Source organism: Mus caroli, unplaced genomic scaffold (genome assembly GCF_978045245.1).
Source record: "Mus caroli unplaced genomic scaffold, Mus_caroli_1 scaffold_11, whole genome shotgun sequence".
NCBI classification, from domain to species: domain Eukaryota; kingdom Metazoa; phylum Chordata; class Mammalia; order Rodentia; family Muridae; genus Mus; species Mus caroli.
Window position 1 is genome coordinate 88,556,084 of NW_028227266.1, and position 19,945 is coordinate 88,576,028.

General features: G+C 44.6%; 1 protein-coding gene across 1 annotated transcript; it reads right to left on the minus strand.

Moving 5' to 3' along the window:
* Positions 1-13,709: 13,709 nt before the first annotated feature.
* Positions 13,710-19,587, minus strand: Tmed3 (transmembrane p24 trafficking protein 3). The gene is made up of 3 exons (XM_021172242.3): positions 19,281-19,587; positions 17,579-17,827; positions 13,710-14,495 (listed from the first exon to the last, which is right to left on the minus strand). Exons 1-3 carry the CDS (start codon positions 19,458-19,460, stop codon positions 14,259-14,261), a joined length of 666 nt encoding a protein of 221 aa, XP_021027901.1. The 5' UTR covers positions 19,461-19,587; the 3' UTR covers positions 13,710-14,258.
* Between the last annotated feature and the right edge of the window lie 358 nt (positions 19,588-19,945).

Sequence of the window (19,945 nt, forward strand, 5' to 3'; positions counted from 1 at the left end):
ACCTTAGCTAGAAATAAAGATAATTTTGTGTGTTTACAATTATCATATATGTGTATATATATATATATATATATATATATATATATATATTTCCTTTCGGGCCCATGTCAAACAAACAAAAAACAATATGCTAGGGCTTTGGCATACCAGTAAATGTCTTAAGCATCCACATCTTTTCTGCATGAGAAGCAAGTCCCCTGTGACAACTTCTGTGGCACAGATCACTGGCTGTGAATCTTCCTTGACGCCTCTCACCCTCTTTGCTGAGTTCTCAGGAAAGTGTATGCACAGGCCAGTGTTTTAATGATGCAGAGGCCTTGGTAAAAATTCAGGCCTCTTTGCTCATCTTTTAATACGCTGTGGCCATTCTTAGAAGAGAAACTGGCCAGCACTGGCCTATTGCCCATCCTTAATGGGGCTGTCGGTACAACCCTTCAGGCAGCAAAGGCCAGAATGTTTCAGCCAGGCACTAGCAAGTCAATTAGACACTTTTTCTTTTCTTTTTAAATGTGTCTCTGTGTATGTTCAGGTATTTGTTTACATTCATTTCATGTATCTGTACGAAGTGTGTGTAGGGTGGGTATGGAAGCCAGAAGCCAGAGGAAACATCAGGTGTTGCTCGACAGGGTGAAGTTGAAGACCTTGTTTTTCGAGACAGGATCTCTCCACAGCACCTGGAGCTCACTGAGCAGGCTAGAACTGGCTGGCCAGTGAGCTCCAGAGATCTGACTATCTCCAGTTCATCACCATCACAATTGCATGCAAGCACTTGCCACCACAAACAGGTTTTTTTTCTGTCTTTCTTTCTTTTTTTTTTTTCCTTTTTTACAACCATGCCAGGATTCAAAATCAGGTCCTGTGTTTGTGAGACAGACATGTCACCAGCTGTCCTCTTTTTGTTTCTGTGGCTCCTGTGCTACTTCTATTTCCGACTTTCTGTACATGTTTCTTGCATACAACATAAAACTAGGTTTTGCTTTGAGACTCAATGTTTTGTGATTGAGTTGTCTTCTGATAGCACATTTTCTACTGTCTACTGGCCAGACATGCTTGGTGTTAGGTCTTATGTTACTTTTAAACAGTATATCACTGCTTCAAATTTGTAGAAATTATTAAATAGAATGTATATTTAATTGTACACTCATATAAATACACACACACATACACACACCTTTGTAACTTATCCAGGGCCTTGCACACAGTAGACAACCACTCTAACTTCTGAGCTACATCCATCCTAGACCTAGTGATTTTTAAATGAAGAAGCCAGGGTAAGTTTCATTGGAAAATGATTGTGAGCAAAGAATCCTAGACAAAAAAAATATAGTAGCCTTGTTTCTTTAAAGGCAGTCCTTAATATTCCATGAAGGTGGTTTATACTAGCCAGTGAACAAGAATGAAATGAAGGAGTACGATGCGGGTAATGAATTCAAAGATGTGTCTCCAAGCTGGAGAACAGTGTCACAGCTGTATCTTCTACCAGTGAAGAGCCACATATAAGGAACCTCAGGGTTGTCCTCTGTAGACATATAAGAGGGAAAGTTGCTTTTAGAAACATCCTGCAGCATTGCTCCTTCTAGGTTTCTTTTGTTTGTGTGGATTTTCCTGCCACATTCATTGGCTTCCACTCACTACCCCTAACACACAGTCAGGGATTTATCCCAAGAGCGTGCTGACTTCCTTAGTCTCCTAGGCTCACAAGACACCAGAATTTGTTTGGTTGTGTTTCTTACGGGCTCAGTTAAGTGTTTTCTCCCTCGTCTTTCTTCCTTTGTATTTTGTTTTATTTTTCTATACACTTTTTGAACAAAGTACTGTAGATGTTTTGATTATAAGCATCTTTGTTGTGAGCCATTCTGCCTATTATAGGATGCTCTACACTGCCACCCTCTGGCCCTGACTCTACCTACTAATGCCTCTTCCTCCTCCCCAGCTGTGACAGCCCAAAATATTTCCAGACATTGCTCTATGCCCCTGAAAGGTAACATCATTCCTGGATGAGAACCATCCTGTGTTTCTTTGATTTTCTCATCTCAGTGAGAGAAGATGAACCTTTGTTGGAGGATGAACTCATGCGCCTAAGGGGGCAGGACAAGGAATACATGAATTCCAGTATCTTGTATAGCTCTCAGCTGGCTCAGCTTGGCAGGTCACGAAAAATTTCTCATACATTCTCTCCCCTCCATCTGCCTCCCTAAGAGCAGCATCAGTGCTCTGAAAATGATCCCTGGCCATGCTCACTTAATGAAAGCCTTCCAAGGGATGGATGGAGCCCAAGCTCCCTGTTAGCACTGTGCCAAAACTCTTCCACATGCCTTGCCTCTTCTCCATTTTTACTGCTCATCTCATAACTGTTCCCATTGTACTCCTCCACTGGTCCAGCCCATGCAGCCCCAAACACCTCTGGAAAACTGTGCCTTGTTCCCACTGATTTTCCTCACATGACCCCCTACTTCAAGTCTCATCTTGGGAACTACCTCTCCTAAGAAGCCTTTTTCTGACCTGCTCTGCTCAATGACCATGCTCTGTCTTGAACCTGGACCTTTATCATCCTACATACATAATGAATAGATGTCTATATGAATTTTTCAATGAGTCCGTAAATGGCTAGTTTGTTTTTTTCTTGCCGGTGTTGCTCTACACATCATTTTAGCATATTGAAAGTAAATGAATGAATGTTATCACTTACAAATCACATTATAATTGAGACGAATGAGAACAAATGATTGCATTTAATGAGAGAAAACTGGGGTCTGGGTAGGGGTGAAGACTTTGTATTTAAGAGTCATCTGAATAACAATTAAAGTTAACACACACTGACTGTTGTATGTCAGAGGTAATGTTTTTTTGTTTTTTTTGCTGCAACAATTTTTTTCCAAGGTTAGCAGCACATAATTTTTTTAAACATCATTTTTTATGATTTTTTTTTTTTTTTTTTTTTTTGTGGCTTGGAAATTCACAAGGGACCTATCTGGATGGTTCTGGATCAAGGTTTACCATTAACTCAGTGAAGGTGCTATGGGCTAAGGCTGAGAACATTGAACAGATGACTCTAACCAGCTCTCAAATTCTATGACACTCCGTGACACCTCAAATAGTCCTGATATTCCTCCATTATGAGTCCCTTGAGGGTCATGCTCTCTCTGCAGTTGCCAGAGTGGGGGAAATGCAGCCCGCAGCAGTCCTGAGATGCAGATGTGCTTCATCGGTGTGTCTCTACTGCCCTCTTGTGGTCATCTCTCATATTGTTGCAGTTCTAAGAAAATGACAAAATTCAACAAGTACTTACAGAAAAACCTAATTATAGCCCTAAATGCAAAGCTTTGAAGGATGTTTACTCAGAGCCATGAGAGATACACAGGCTCTGAAAGGTTAGGTTTTCCGAGAGTAAACCACTTAGCCCCCCACCCCAACTATTAAATGCCATGGTACATGATACGGTACAGTGATAGATGAGAAGTGTACCTCTATTTACTATACACATCACCTTGACACCTTGAACACACCATCACCACCTCCATCCCTATCACCACGATCACCATCACTACTGTTGCCATCATCATCACCACCACCACCATCTCTTCCTCCATAACCACAGACATCAGTGCTTCATCGCACCATCACCACCCTCATTTATCCATACCACCGTCACCAGCATTACTGCCACCATCTTACTAAGAAAACCGTAACCTTCATCAGTGTGACCTCCGTGACTACCATCACCACCACTGCCATCACACAAGACACCATCATCATCACTATGCCATCATCACTACCACCTTCGCTTTTGTTTGTTTGCTTGATTAATTGATTAACTTTTGAGACACAGTCTCCCTGTTTAACCCTGGCTGTCCTGAAACTCTCTCTCTAGACCAGGCTGGCCTTGTTCCTACAGAGACCTGCCTGCCTCTGCCTCCACATGCTGGGATTAAAGGCATGTACCACCACCATGCAGCTTATTGTGAATACTTCCATCCCAGCTATCACCACCAACTACTCCATCACTGCTGTCCATCCCCTTTGCCACCACTCTCATGGTTACTGCAAACACCACCCCAAATTTGGAGCTGCCAGACAATGGGGACTTTAGGAATGGGAGTTAACAGAATCAACGCAAATAGAACAGATAGCTACAGAACTACCATTTTTATGGGAGATTTTACTTTGTTATGAATGTTGACAAATACCTTGTTATTATCAAAGCCCCACAACAGCCCTAAGAGACGAGACAAAGGAGTAGTTCCACTTTTGTGTTTGCCTTGCTTTGGGGATATTTATACAAAGAAATACAAATGGAACATAACAAACACCCACATACCTGCCACCTAGAACTGACAGATGATAATATTTTGTCATTCACATCTCAGTTTTTTAGAAGATGAAGAGGGAGGAAGAGGAGAGGGAGGGGGAGGGGAGGAGGAAGAGGAGGAGGAGGAGGACGAGGAAACGCTCCACTTTTGAGTGGACATGTCCTTTCTAGCTCTTCCTGCTACTGTTTCCCATCCTTCATCCCAGTGATAACTTTCCATTTGATATGATTATGCACAATCTGTGTTTTATCTTTTTAATATGTATTTGTAGTGTATTTTATGTATACACACAAACATATCTTTCTCCTAAGAGTACAGTCTTCTGCATGCTTTTAGTGAGAAGTGCGAGGTATCACACTGGAACACTTTGCAGTTTTTTTTCACTCTTCAATATGCTTTCAATATCATTTCATATAGCTGTGTTGGGAGCATTCCATTCATTTCCAACCATAATAAAGTATCCCCACATGTAAGCCATCCACAGTTTGTTTATCCAGCCCCCTCCTGATGGGCACTTGGATTGTACCCAATGTATCATTCCATACACTGTGCTGCAATGAACATCATTATGTATGTCCCTTAATATCATATTTAATTACAAATGAGGAAACTGAGCCTCAGACAGGAGGGACTATATGATCTTGCCATTTTCACACAGCTCTCAAATGACAGTCAAAACTGGATCATTATCAAACTACTCCATCCTCCAAGCATATTTGCACAGGCCAGTATTTCATAAAGGATACAAGAGGGAGCAATGATAACTAACCCAAGCTGTGAAATAACCAAACTTGATAAAATGATGATTCTGAGTAGAATATAATTAATTTTCAAAGCAACATAGACTGAGAATTGGATGGAATCTACTCAGAACCACTGGTCATGAGCTGAGCTGTGTTTGTGTCAAACATGTATGTTGTATCAAGAGAGTCATCAGCAAGCCCTAGACAGAGACCTCAGGCTCCTGGTCTGTGAGAAGGTGGGTTAGCGATGTTCTGTTGTGTATGCTGGTGCGTGTATGCATGTGTATTTGTGGAAGCCAGAAGACAACCTCAGCTATCATTCATCAGTCCACCTACTTTTGAAGACAATGACTCTCATTGGCCTGGAGCACACCAACTCAGCTAGGCTAGCTGACCAGCTCTGGCCATGCAAGTGCACACCACAACATCTGGGGTTTGTGTTGGTTCTAAGGCTCCAAACTTGTGTCTTGATCCTTGTGTGTTATGTGTTTGTGGACACTTTACCAACTGAGCCCCAGATCTTTATATTTTAGGTGTTTAACCATCTGCCTGCTCTGCTCACAGAAGACAGGACTTTTCTATCCAACACTTCAAAGCGACCATCACAGTAGCACAAGACTTAGAAAAACAAAGCAGACAGCCCCAGCTCCAGTGTCTACCCTTGTCCTTAACCAATACTTCCTTCATTAGGTGGCATCAGAAGTAGCTGCAGCTAATCTTACTGACTTACTAGCAAGATAAGTAAATAGATTTTGTCACCTTAGATTTGCTAGCCAGATGGCCCTGTTCAAAGTAGATAAAGTTCTCTGTGCTGTGTTCCTCATCCATAAAAAGGAAATGTTTACAGTCGGCATTACAGAGACGTTGTGAGCTAGATCCTACCCACAAAGCAGTAGAACTGGAGTTGGCATGAAGCAGGAACTGATTCTGAGTTTCCCTAGTTATTTAAATTAGTATTTTCCCCAAATTCTTGGTAAAAATAAGATTTGCATTTATACTTTCTCCTATCTTTTCTTACTCCTCGATGTTGCTATGCTTAAATTGTTAAGGTTTATAAAATCTATTCTTAGTGGACTCTTCCATTGTTGTCTATGGAAATTAGCAGAGGAAATGCTTGTTCACCAGCTGCCCTTTTCTTATTGGCTTACAGTCATTGACACAGTGATGGGTTTCATACAGACATTTTCATTTACTTATGTCATATACTTAGTTCATACTCATCTCTATGCATTCTCCCCTGCCCTGCATAACCCCTTTTCCCAGACAGAATTACTTCTAATATAATGTCATAATACATAATTAATCACACACATATAAATATATATTATATATAGTCATATATATTAGATAGATAGATAGATAGATAGATAGATAGATAGATAGATAGATAGATAGATAGAATCCAGGATCTACCCTCTACCTTTTATATAATGGCTTACTCTGACTCAAGAGTTTTTCTGGGAAGAAAGTTCATTCAAGAATGTGTTTTGTGTATTCTATGTCATTAATTTCTTTAAAATTTAGGCTGGCTACCCATAGATTTTGCACTGAAATTACACGATTTTTTGTCTATGGGTCTGGCCTGGTAGTGCATATCTGTGATTCCAGTACACTGGGTGAAGAGGCAGGAGGGTCATGACAAGTTCAAAGTTAGTCTGATCTAACTAGTGAGTTCCTGGACAACCAGGAACAGAGTGAGACTCTAATAAATACAAAGGAAAAGATTTTAGATCTGTAATAGGCTGAATTTCTCTTAGTCAGTACTCCAAGGTTTACTCCCAATAATTGTCCAAGAGAACATTGAGTTTCCACAATTTTTCTTCAGTAGAGGACACATTTCTTTTGTTGTTGTTGTTGATAATGGTGGCGATGATGATGATGATGATGATGATTCCCTGAAGACCAGTAGCTTTACTCAGTCTCAGCCACTGTTTCCTGAAGTGCAACGTGCCCCTTGGAACCAAGGATTGACATCTCTGGTTTTATTAAAGCTTGTTCTGTTTACTTTAGGAACACAAGTTATCTGTATGATGGATCTGTAGATGGTCTTCATGTGCAAATCTTTCTGCCCCTCTCCTGGTCTATTCTGGGCTGGCTCCTTGGGCTTTCTTGGTGTCCCTCCTGTGATCAGTAGTTCTTCTTCTTCTTTGGTGTCTTCAAATTGACTACCATTTCTGCAAGGAGGTATACCTCATTCACATCACCCCTGGGACTCAAAGGCTCCTTCTTAAAAAAATAAACAACAACACAACAACATCAACAACAAAAAAAATTCCCCATTTTATTTTATATGTATGGGTGCTTTGGCCACATGAATGTCTACGTATCAGGTGCATAGCTCGTGTCCACAGAGGTCAGAGAGGGCATTGGATCCCCTCGGAAGTGGAATTATGACTAGTCATGAGCCACTTTATGGATGCTGGGAATTAAGTCCGGGTCTCTTCAAAAGCAACAAGTCCTCTTAACTGCTGAATTAGAGAAATAAATTACTGGACCCATAGTGTATGTCATACAGCCTTAAAGCCCCCAGTACAGCAATGGAACAGATCAGACTGTCTTTCAGAGCTTCACCTAGTGGTGTTCTAGGAGAGAGTCCATAATCTGTGGGAAATGGCATCCAGGTCTCTGGACTAGAGCAGGTAACCTTGAGCCTCACGCAGTGAGTGGAAAGCTTGGTGAGAATGGGGCCACTAGTTTGACTTGTCAGACATTACCCAACTCGACCACAACACTCACCAGTGCTTAGAATTATTGATTACCATAAACCATTTGACTATTGCTAGAAACAGTAACTTAGGGTTGTTGTTTGAAACACACAATTTTTGAAGTTTTAAACATTCATTTATTTATTTAATGTGTGTGTGTGTGTGTGTGTGTGTGTGTGTGTATAAGCTAGCACATGCATCTAGTGTGCATGTGCAGAGATTAGAAAATGATTTGTGCCACTGAGCAGTCGTGGCACACGCCTTTAATCCCAGCACTTGGGAGGCAGAGGCAGGCAGATTTCTGAGTTCGAGGCCAGTCTGGTCTACAGAGTGAGTTCCAGGACAGCCAGGGCTACACAGAGAACCCCTGTCTCAGAAAACCAAAAAGAAAGAAAATGATTTGTGGGAGACTGGACCAAACTCAGGACCATAAAATTCCTAGCACCAAGCCTTTTGCCTACTAAGCCATCTTACTGGCCCAAATTCAATTTAAAAGTATCTTAGAGTTGAGAAAACAAACCGCGAATATGCCCCAATGTCCCTCCATCCCATTTCCAATTCATCTGACTAAGTCATTTGACTAAGAAAGAAGCTGTTACCTGGCTCCCTGGCCCATACACTTGATGCCCCTGAATGTCCAAGGCTCTGGCAGGAAACATGCATGCTCATGTGTGAGTCACTGCAGCCCCCTACCTCTGTGGCTCTCCAGGCGTTGTACTCTTTCTCAGTTACATCCATTGACCTCTCATGCTTTCAATAGGCTCCTGGATGCAAACGTGTAATATTACAGCCTGATGTGATTGTTCACCAGAGGTCACAATCATTTTTTTCTCTCTTTGTTTACTTGATATTTTCTGAAGTCTTTTCATCTTATTTTCAACATTCCTGTGGGGCTTTTTGTATATTTCTTCTTCTCTTATATCCTGACTGCAGTTTCCTGTCCCTCCTCTCCTTCCAGTCCCTCCCCTGATCCACCCCCTCTTCCCCAGATCCCTTCCTCCTCCATTTCTCTTCAGGAAAAAAGTAGGCATCCCTGGCATATCAACCAAACATGGCATAAAAAGTTGCATCAAGACTAGGCACATCCCCTCATATCGAGGCGGGACAAGGCAACCCAATAGGATGGTCACAAAAGCAGGCAAAAGAGTTAGAGACAGCCTCCATTCCCTGTTAGGAGTCACACAAGAACACCAAGCTGCAAAATCATAACATATATGCAGAGCACCTAGGTCAGACCCATGCAGGCTTCCTGAGTATCGAGCCCTGCTTAGTTGATTCTGTGAGACATTCTCTTCTGATGTCCTCTCGATCCTACAACCCGTCATCCCCCATCTTTCTCAGGGTTCATTGAGCTTCACCTAATGCTTGGCCGTGGGTCTCTGTATCTGCTCCTATCAGTTGCTGGAGTAAACCTCTTTGAAGACAGTTATGCTACGCTCTGGTCTAGAAGTATAACTAGGTGCTTGTTTGCTTCAATTTTTGCCAGTCATGTTTGGTTCTATCCTAGGTCTATGGATTATCAAGCATCTGGTTTCTGGCCTTCCAGGGAGCATCAGGCATGGGCACCCTCTCCTGGCTGGGTTTCAAACTGGGCCATTCATTGGCTGGTCACTCCCACAAGTTCTGAACCATTATTACCCCAGCATATCTTGTTGGCAGGACAAATTATTCATCCAAGGTCTTGTGGTTGTGTTGCTGACCAAGCCCTCCACTGTAAGCTGCCTGGTTACAGAAGATGGCCAGCTCAGGCTCCATACCCTCATAGCTTTGCCTAGTTACAGAAGATGGCCAGCTCAGGCTCCATAACCCCCATTACTAGAGCTGCATCTTTGTTAGGTGATTTTTTTCATCACTGACAAAAATCTCTCAGAGACTCAATCTATAAGAAGAAATAGATATTTGAGTTCAGGATTTCAATCCCTGTCATTTGGTTCCACTACTTTGGGTCACAAGACCATGAAGGGGAAGATCTTGTCTGAAGTCACGGCAAGGGATTCATTTAAAGCCAGTATCTTAATTACCAGAAACATAACTTCATACATTGAGGTGACGTTTTTGTAAAACTGAAATGCAGTTAGTTCTTCTCTTCTTGAAGGCAAACCGTATAATAAGCCAGGTTATATTCAGTAAGTTGCATAAGGATCCCAGAGAGGGTTGTGACTTTTTCTTCTTCTTGTATTACACAAAACACCCACCCCACTTCAACCTATTCTGCTTTGCCATGAAAACAATTGCCAAGATGACTTCTAAATCATTTACATATTTAGTTTGTTTGTAAGAGTGTGTGCACACATGTGTATGATGAGATGGGAGGGGGAAGTGAGAAGAAGAGGGAGAGGGAGGGAGGGTAGGAGGGAGGGAGGGAGAGGGAAAGCACACTAAGGAGGGGCATAAACATGTCATGACACACATGTGGAGGTCAGAGAACAACCTACAGGAGTCCGTTTTGTCCCCCTACCATGTGGCTCCCAGGAATTGAACTCAGTTTCTCAGGTTTGGTAGCAAGCACTTTTACCTAGGGAACCATCTTGACAAGCCCCAAAACATGATTTTTTTTAAGCTGCTTCAATAGTGAATTCCGAAGGAAGCAGCCCACTTTGGTTGGCATTCACTAGAGAGCTTCAGCAGAAGCTACTTTGAATGTTAGAAAAGTAGCAAACGATCGTGTAAGCCATCTACAACTTCGTCCCTCTATTTCTACAGCTTAGAAGTCTTACTCAACCCTTAAACACGTGGGATCTTCTTAGAACAAAAAAAGCCACCAGTTGGCTGGGGGAATGGGTGGTGATAACTCAGTGGCCCATTCAGATTTTGAGAGGGGAAGAATGTGTTTAAAGCAAACAAACAACAAAAATAAAACCTCTAGGTTTCTGTAAACCCCTCCAGACCATCTAATTCCTCCTAGCCTTGATCTGTTTTTGGAACTGCTGTCTTTTTATAGCACAACCTCCTGGTTTACTGACTAGTGTGTCTCAATGTCTTAGAGCTACTTCATAGCTCTGAATCAAGGTCTGTTCGCTTTTGAACCATTATGAAACCAGACTCCCTACTGATTCAGGAATACAATAAAACCTTTAACATATGGTGGTGGTTGGAATATTCTCCACCTATGGGAAGTGGCATGATTAGGAGGTGTGGCCTAGTTGGAGGAAGTGTGTCACTGTGTAGGTGGGCCTTGGAGGGTTCCTATGTTTAAGCTCTATACTCTGCCTGGCTGCCTGCAGAAGCTAGTGTTCTTCTGGCTGCCTTCAAATCAAGATGTAAAACTACCAGCAATTCCAGCACCATGTCTGCTTGCACGCTGCCATGCCTCCCACTATGATGATAGTAGACTGAACCTCTGAACCTGAAAGCCAGCCCCAGTTAAAAGTTTTCCTTTATAAGAATTGCCTTGGTTATGGTGTCCCTTCACAGCAATTGAAACCCTAATCAAGACATATCTATTAATTTGATACCTGGCAGGAGGCTTAGGATTTGACCCTGTTTAGAAAAAGAAAGAAATGTATCTTAACAAATGTCTACTTGGGGTGGTCCTGTGGAGGGTGTCTGATACCAATGGTTCTAGAGCCTCAAATGTTACAGCTTCTTCATACCACACTGCGGTAGTCTGACTGGCACAGGGCTGTGTCCCAGGGTGGCCAGAATCAGCGTGTAGGGGCCAGTCCCAGACTGCCTGAATCTATAAGGACTCTAGAGATGGACCTGCAGAAGCTCTCCGTGTTTCTGAAACCTCCCGTATGAAGCACATCACATTTCACTGGATTTCTCTCCCGTGTCCCTTGCTCCCGCTTCTCCCTCCTCAGTGGGACTTAGACACAAGTTCCTGAAAGTGCCAACCTTATACCTTTGGTGTGCCCAGCCCTCAGTTTTGAAAAGCCTCTCCTCCCTTTGAGAATACTAACCCTCAGAGGAAGTCAGAAATCTTCTTTCTCCTCCCATAGGGATTCTCAGTCCCCCGGGTAAGCTGATAACAGCTGTGCCATCCGCCTGCCAGAGCATCTAGGTTTCTACTCAAATAGATTTTGCTAGAAGTCAGTGAATTCTGCTCAATAATGATGCATGGGGCTGAACTCCCTGTCCAGTCAGAACACTCTCTCACGTCCACATCGCCAGTAAGGGCAGTTCAGAGAAAGCAGCTCATTATCATCTTGTCCTTGATGACACAATGATGCATGGTAGACCCAGATTCAAGCCCCAAAGGGCCAAACCAACTGAGGACTTCCTACTCCGATGCAACATGGAACACCTCCTTCTGCACGCGAAGTGGGGGGTCTCTCCCAGGGAGCCCAGGCTTGAAGTGAGGGAGTTCCTTCTTTTCTTTTTCTTGAATACACAAAGAAGGCTGGAGGAACCACAGGATCCCCCAACATTTTAAAGTTTGTATCTAAAACCTTTCATAAGGAATACAGGGCCCTGAAAGACACCATTTAGGCGTTAATTCGTTAGTGGTTATGACTGTTGGATGCATCCAAGGGTATCAGCGGGACTTGAGAGCCATTACCCAGCATGTGCTCAGATTTTCAATCTTTCCTTTTCCTCCCTAAACTCACATTCCAACTCATCTCTCCTATGCACCACAACTCCTCTATGTTTGACATTCTTATTTGCAGTATCCTATTAGATTTCTCTATTTAATGGTCTTTCATTTTAAATGCTGCTTCATTGACAATGTTTAACTCGACAGGTTAAAAATTGTGTCTTTGGGACTAGGTAATTATTAAATTTGTTAGTATATACATGCTCAAAAATATGTGGTAGACAATGAAAAAAAAAAAAAAAACCTCTGTAAGTTTCACTGCAAACATTATCCAAAACTGAACGAATGGGGCAGTGTCCCCCTTAGTCTCTGTTCTTGATAATTAAATAATATTATATTAATAGAGCAGGGAGTGCTAGCAATTCTCTCTTTTGTTTTTTTTTTTTTTTTTTCTAAAAACTAGAGGACATTCTCTCTCGATGAAATTTGATATGAAAAGTTGTATTACAGCAATCACCTTGACTCCTCAGACTCCCCGGTGACCGAAAGGACACTATGTACACGTTGGTGGCTCCCACGGAAGCTGAGCCTGGCAAGGGGCATGCAGCTAGGGAGCATATAAGTACAGACTAAAACTAGATGTGGTGGTGTACACCAGTTAAAACAGGTCTCAGGAAGACTGAGAGCTGGAGGCTAACCTGAGCTACGTAGCAAGAACTGCCACAAAACGGAACCAAAAAGAGTATGCTCTGTCAATCAGGGCAGAGGTACCCACACTGGCTGTCGATCTGGGTAGCAGATACATGAAACTTTAGTGTTTCTCACTCTGCCCTGTAGTTTAGTAAACAATCTTTATATATATATATACACATATATATATATAAAGAGAGAGAGAGAGAGAGAGAGAGAGAGAGAGAGTACTTCAATTCAAAATAAGCGACAGAATACTTCCAAAAGCACACAGAGAACAAACTTACCTTCAGTGAAGCTAAGGAGTAAGGTTTCCAAGCCAGCTTCTCAAAGGACTCAAAGGCCTTCTTTCTCAGAGTATTACTGTCAGTTTGGATTGCCACATTCCTTGCTAGCTTTCCTTTAGATGGACACCGTGTCTTCCTCCCAGACCCATTAATTCCTTCCTAACCAGAAGGACTTTGGGACAAATACAACGGTGCCACCTAAATTGAGAGATGGCGTCTGGTTAACAGGAAATGAGGGAGCGGGTCATGCACTTGTTGGGCTTACTTGTTGCCACAGGGCTTACTTGTTGCCACAGAGGAAAGCATGTATGCGCAGGCTGCTGAATGGATGGCATGGGAAGGGGTCTTCCTGTTGCCACTCCCTCGGGCTCCTCTCAACATTTCTACCCCACACTGCATACAGCTCCAGCCACTTTCTCTCTCACACTGTTTACATATACACCCATGCTCCACATCAAGCTAGAAGCTCCTTTAAGAAAAATAGAGGCACACACCACTGCAGAGTGCTCAGTCTTGGATTTTATTAGCACAGTTCTGCCTCCAGGAGACATAGATCACCAAGGGCACTCACTCACTCTCTATTTGGGTCCTGGTTGTATGTCTGACCCTACTGTTTCCAGATTAGACCAGCTTTCCTCAGGAATAGAGAGGTCCACGAAGGGAAGGCAAGAACTCAGGGTCCCTTTCTCCTCAAGATGGAAGAAGACACAACCACTTAATGACCAATGTCTCATGGAGTAGTGGCAGAACCCTAAGCTGCCCTGGAGGTCCAGGCACTTGGAGTTCTCCTAGAGACTGGATGCTGGATCACTGGCCTCCCATAGTGACCAAACCCTAAGTTGACCCGTAAACATTTTTGGCCAATGTTACACACACAATACAATGAGATTACTGGGGCTCTGTGAGCTTCCGTTGTTGGAGTGCAAAGATCAGATATGTGCGCCTTTGGTCTCCCTGCTGCTCTCCCTCTTCTCTGTATCACACCACCAGCCCTGTAGGAACCTGAGACCCGGGAGGGGTGAGGGGCTGTAGGTGGGACTTCGAGGCTAGGAGTGGACCGCTCTGTTAACAGGTCGCTTTTCTGTAAAGAAGCTTTTCAGCAGTAGCACCTGGCTGAAGCTGACCACAAATAGGGCAATAGTCTCTCCTACAGACCAGTAGGACACTCGACTATTAAGGTCTTCAGCTCGGGCTCGGTCCTGAGCCTCCCGCAGTCGATAGTGTGTCTGGGAGTCAATCACAGTCTTCAGAGCCTCGTGAATAGTTACACAGGCAGATTCCATCTAGGCAGGAAGAAAACAGTAGTCAGTTGCTAACCCTAAGTCAGGCAGGGCAGAATCCAGCAGCCAAGGTTTACTGCAAATTCCTGGCGCCCCTGAGGGGTCTGTGTTAAGCACTTTATGTGGTTTCACAATTGTACAGATAACGTGGGGCGGGGGAGGGGGGCTCAGAGAGAGCAACTTATTCAATCACACAAGTTTAATAAGTAACAGAATCAGCCTATGTGTGCAAGCCATAGTCTGTGTATCTTCTTTAATCCTCGAGATGCCCTGACAGACTGGATCACTACCTACAGTCAAGGACAGCCAGATCATAGCTTACTTATCCTACTGATAAAGACACTGAGCTCAAAAAGGCTAGATGAACGGCTTGAGGTACTCAACTAACTAACAAGCTGTGTGAACTAGACTTGGGGTAGTTTAAAGTCAGAGAACAAAGGAGATCATTAGAAGGAAAGGTGGATATGAACTAACCAGTACCCCGGAGCTCTTGACTCTAGCTGCATATGTATCAAAAGATGGCCTAGTCGGCCATCACTGGAAAGAAAGGCCCATTAGACTTGCAAACTTTATATGCCCCCGTACAGGGGAACACCAGGGCCAAAAAGTGGGAGTGGGTGGGTAGGGGAGTGGGGGGGAGGGTATAGGGGACTTTTGGGATAGCATTGGAAATGTAAATGAGGAAAATACCTAATAAAAATATATATAAAAAAGAACTAGACTGGATTATGCCAGACTTCTACTGTATAGCAGATGTCTACAGTTTCATGTATAAACACAACACGTGTGAACATACAATCATGCACATACACACAGATGCTCACATGGGATTGCTGCTCCTCACTTTCTACTTCCAGAGAGCCCTACAGTTGACACAGCACTGGCAGAAGAAGGCAGATCCCCACTAAGAAAGCCCCTATGCTGGATGGGAGTGGGCCTGGGGTAGTTTAAAGTCAGAGAACTCAGGAACAAAGGAGATCATTAGAAGGAAAGGTGGATAAAGACACATACGTGTGTGGTGTGTGTTCAGTCACAGGCTGTGTACGTGCATATGTGTATGTACAAACATGTACAAACACACATGCTTTCAATTATATAAATCCACAGGTACTTTGTTTTTAAGCACCAGGGAATGGCTCCTTTGGTTCTCCAAGTTAGAAATTCATTCTCTAAGTTCATTTCTGTCCCAGCACACTTGGAAACTTAGTGGTCACTGGATCCACAGAGTGGGAATTTCTCCAACCCTTGGCCCTAGCTTAACACTAGTCCAACCTCTGGGGCTGGGGGGACATATATCAACCACAGCACATGATTAGGACACATGGCATAAACCCTACCCAAAGCAGTAAGTCACCAACAGTGACACACACTGAAGAACACTCCCTTATCTTCAATGCATGCTACCTCCCCATCTACTGGGGTCTCCATTGGTACTAGTCTACCACAAAGCTTGTTACCACAACATTTCAGTTAGTTACTTCAGGGGATGTGGGAAAGCAGGCACTGGGTAAAAAGAGAACCATACAATACGGAGTAAAACAGAGTGGTGAAAGAGGAAATTTACAAATTCCACCTGTCCTCCTCACTGCAACAGAATCACACTGGAACTGAAGCTCCAAGCAAGGCTTTCTCTGTTGCTCTAACGCATGAACCTTTTTCTCTCTCACTTTCTCCCACTGGTACACGAGGAACTCCTTAAACTTCCATGGTTTCATCAATGACCAACAGAACAGAAGTTCCCTTCAGCTGGATCTTCTAACTTCTATTTAAACAGCCAAGTGAACATACTAGATATTGTACTGGGCAATGAAACTCCATTCCCTAACCTCCCAGAGATGGTAGGAAACTGGACATGAGCCACAGAGAAAGAGCACATATGGTCTCCTCAGAGAGCACACAGGAGGAAAAACTGGCCTCCTTCGAGATTTGAGACATTCTGGCTTTGGTCAAGAAATAAGATGGTTATTCCTGTCTTACAGGTTCCTCAGGCCATGGTGATCAGTCATAAGACAAGTATTTGGTGTCACACCGCCTACACCAAGGTATCAAGAATATAAAGGTAGATAGATACCAGTGGCCTGGCCCTTGGGAAGCCCAGCCTGTATGTAAGAGGGAGGGAGAACAGAAAGAAGGAGAACTCAGATGGAGGCTGACGTTAGTCAAAAATCTTGAGAGCCACGGGAGTCAATGGAAACTACCCATCCTCCATAATTTCTGCAACTTCTCTTCCACAGTGGGAGTTTGTTGTTCAGAGATTGTACTTAGTAGCCGCCCTGTGCTGACTTACTACACAAGTGGTCACCAAAGGGACATGAGTGGACATGCTATGTGTATTACCACAGGCCAAGGCTTTGAAGGGACAGCTGTGCCTTTCTCATTTCTGCCTCTTTTGGTATCCAGGGACAGAGAACACTGAAGCCCGAGGGAAAGGAGAAGGATGGCGAGAAAGAGCCTTGAGACTCAGGACAAAGTTCTGTAGTAGAGTATGTGCTAAGCAAGGTCCCAAGTTCAGAAAAAAAGAAAAAGAGAAAGAATAGAAAGGAAGGGAAAGAGGGAGAGATAGGGAGATAACAAGAAAGGGAAAGTGGAAAGGGAAGGGAGGGAGAAAAAGAGAATATGAAGAGGAAGTGAGAATTAAACACACACACACACACACACACACACATACACACAGAGCCTGGATTCCCAAGTCATCATCCAACCTTTTCCAAACTAGCCCGAGAGCAGTGCACAACCCAGTGTGCTAGGCCCTGACATATGAGTTTGTTATGGCAGCTGGTCTGACCCTCACCAACACACTCCTGAAGCAGGACATTGATCGTCACCATCTGAGCATATCCCACACAGACAGGTACATGACAGAATTTTGGAAGACGTGCCACACCTGAGAGAGTTGGAAGGGTGGAGAGGAAACGTGTTAGCTATGAGAGGGCTCTGGCTACAAACAGGAGACCAGAAGTGGTATGGAGTCTTTTACAGCTAGAGGGTGATTCCGGTTCATCAGCTAGGGCAAGGACAAAAAAAAAGCAGAAACATGCTGAGAGTGAGAGGGTTCCCCTAGTCCTGTCACGGTCACGCACACTCACCTGAGTGAGAGCCGTGACCCTGTTCCCCATGTCTGGGAGAATGGGGGGCTCATCACCCACTTGGAAGTCAAAGTAGACGGTCTTATGAGAGAAGGTGGAGAACTCATTACTGAAGCAAAACCGGTAGACGCCCTTGGCCTCCGTCTTGTACGTGAAGCTGTCATACTGCTTCTTGGTCTCCCTGTAGATGACGTTGCCCCTGGGGTCTTCCACGTAGCAGTCCACATCGTAGTGGCCTCCAGTGATAACCTGACAACCACAGAAAGGGTGCAGTGATGGGGAGGCAAGCAATGCTTTCAAATGCTGACCATAAGGGGGACCGCGCTAAGCATTCTGTAATTTAACCCTCACCGTTTTCCAATGCAGACTCCATGTAAGCTTCCCATCCTGCTGAGCTTACGCAGTTAAGAGGCAGTGACCACGGCACTCGGTGTTTTTCTTAACATTACGACAAAACATTGGACAGAAGCAATTCAAGGAAATAAATTCAAATTTATTTGACTCGCAAATAAATTTGAGGGCATAGTTCATCAGGGAAAAGGCATGGTGTCTGGAACATGAAGGCTTCCAGGGATGGGGGTGGGGGCTGATCACATGGTATCCATCAAGCATGCTGTTTTTTTTTTTTTTCTTGTTGTTGTTGTTTTTGTTTTGTTTTGTTTTGTTTTGTTTGAGACAGGGTTTCCCTGTATAGCCCTGGCTGTCCTAGAACTCACTCTATAAACCAGGCTGACCTCGAACTCAGAGATCCACTTGCCTCTGCCTCCCACGTGCTGGGATTAAAGGCCTGTGTCACCACTGCCCAGCCAAGAATATTGCTCTTATTCTTAGGCTGCCTGTGCTGAGGCAGGCACACACACACACACACACTGTATGTCCTCCATAGATGTGAGAGCAGTCTCATCAGTGACTCCATCATACATGGAATTGCCGGCAGAAGTAACCTTCAGAGCGTCTACCATAGAAGGGCTTGCTCATTGTACACAACTGGGCTGCCTGTGTCACCTCATTTCTAGAGGTCTTGCTTTATGGTGGTCACTTATCCCTTTGAACCTATGCCCACTCATTAAGCCTAGGGGATAGAGCCTTTACCAAAGCAACTGTTAGCTATGAGATCTGTTCATGGAGACCAAAGTGCAAGACCTGACTTTGTTGAGCCATATGGTAAGCAAAGAGGCAAGCCACATAGCCACACCATTGGGAAGGGAATGTGTGTGACTGTCCTTATGTATACACTGGAAGGGTTCAAAGTCTGCACTGAACCCTCCTTTCCAAAAACCCCTTCATCACTCCAATTATCTCACCCCAAACTCCTGCTGTAAAGGATGCAGCTGGCTAAGGCACCCTCAAGACACCCAGCCCAAGTGACAGTTGGGACGGACTGCCACCTGGTGTCCGGCTAATTAATACTGATGTTCTTGGAGTAGAAGGTACCTGGGGAGGTCATTCTGGTCAACTCTGCTGGGGGCGACAGGGGGCAGTAACAGGCCCCCCCATCCTGGGCGCTCACCTGTAGCCTGCCTAACTCCCCAATGCCCCTGGCCCACTTCGGGAGGGCTCTGGTAGATACAAACGTTTCTTCTCAGGGAGAAGTCAACCGGTCTGGGGTTATCCCCGACCCCCTCAGCCTTTGGTGGCTAATCTTGGCCTCTCCGGATGGCGGCGCACCAGTAGCCCCAGTGAGACGCGGCTAGGGCCGCACCTGGTAATCCAGAGAGAACTTCACGCCCTGCTCCACCTCTTCGTGGAAGCATTGCTTGGCGTTGTCCGGCAGCTCGAAGGTGAGCTCAGCGCTCCGCAGTGGCTCGGCCCGGAGCAGGAGCAGAAGCAGCAGCTGTAGCAGCATCTGGAAGGATGAAGCGTGTGGAGCCTCGTGGACCATGATGCTCTGGGCCTAGTCCTCTCTAGGCTCCGGCGCAGCGACAGCAGGGACAGCAGGGAGCGGGGAGGGGCCCCCTGAAGAGACGTGGCGCGAGCTCAGCACAGCGGTTCCGGGTGGCAGCCACTCCGCGCGCAGCCGCACACCGGAGAGGTGGGCGGGGAACCTTTCCGCCAGCTGCGCAAGCGCATCACTGAGATTAGGCGCGAATGTGTCTGATTCCGCTCGTGAACTCCGGTACTTCTCCGTGCGTCCCTTCAACTCTGAAACCGTTGGGCTTCTAGTCTGTTTCTGACTTGCTGTCACTTAGTGTCTGCCACGTCTCCGGAGAAATCCCGGACGTAGTGAACACATTCAGTAGTTAGGGGGACTCGATGAACTAGAAAGGAACCGCAGGGAAGGGAGGCGATGGATTCTCCATTCCCCTCTCCTACCTAAGGTGAAGAAGTGTTCAACAAAGTAAACCCCATGGCTACACTGGGGGCGGG

Coding starts and splice junctions, on each gene's coding strand:
- Tmed3 (XM_021172242.3), bottom strand. CDS start 19,460: ATGGTCCACGAGGCTCCACACGCTTCATCCTTCCAGATGCTGCTACAG. Junction 17,828..19,280: donor AGTTCTCTCTGGATTACCAG/GTGCGGCCCTAG, acceptor TGTGGTTGTCAG/GTTATCACTGGAGGCCACTA. Junction 14,496..17,578: donor GGGTCACGGCTCTCACTCAG/GTGAGTGTGCGT, acceptor CTTCCTGCCTAG/ATGGAATCTGCCTGTGTAAC.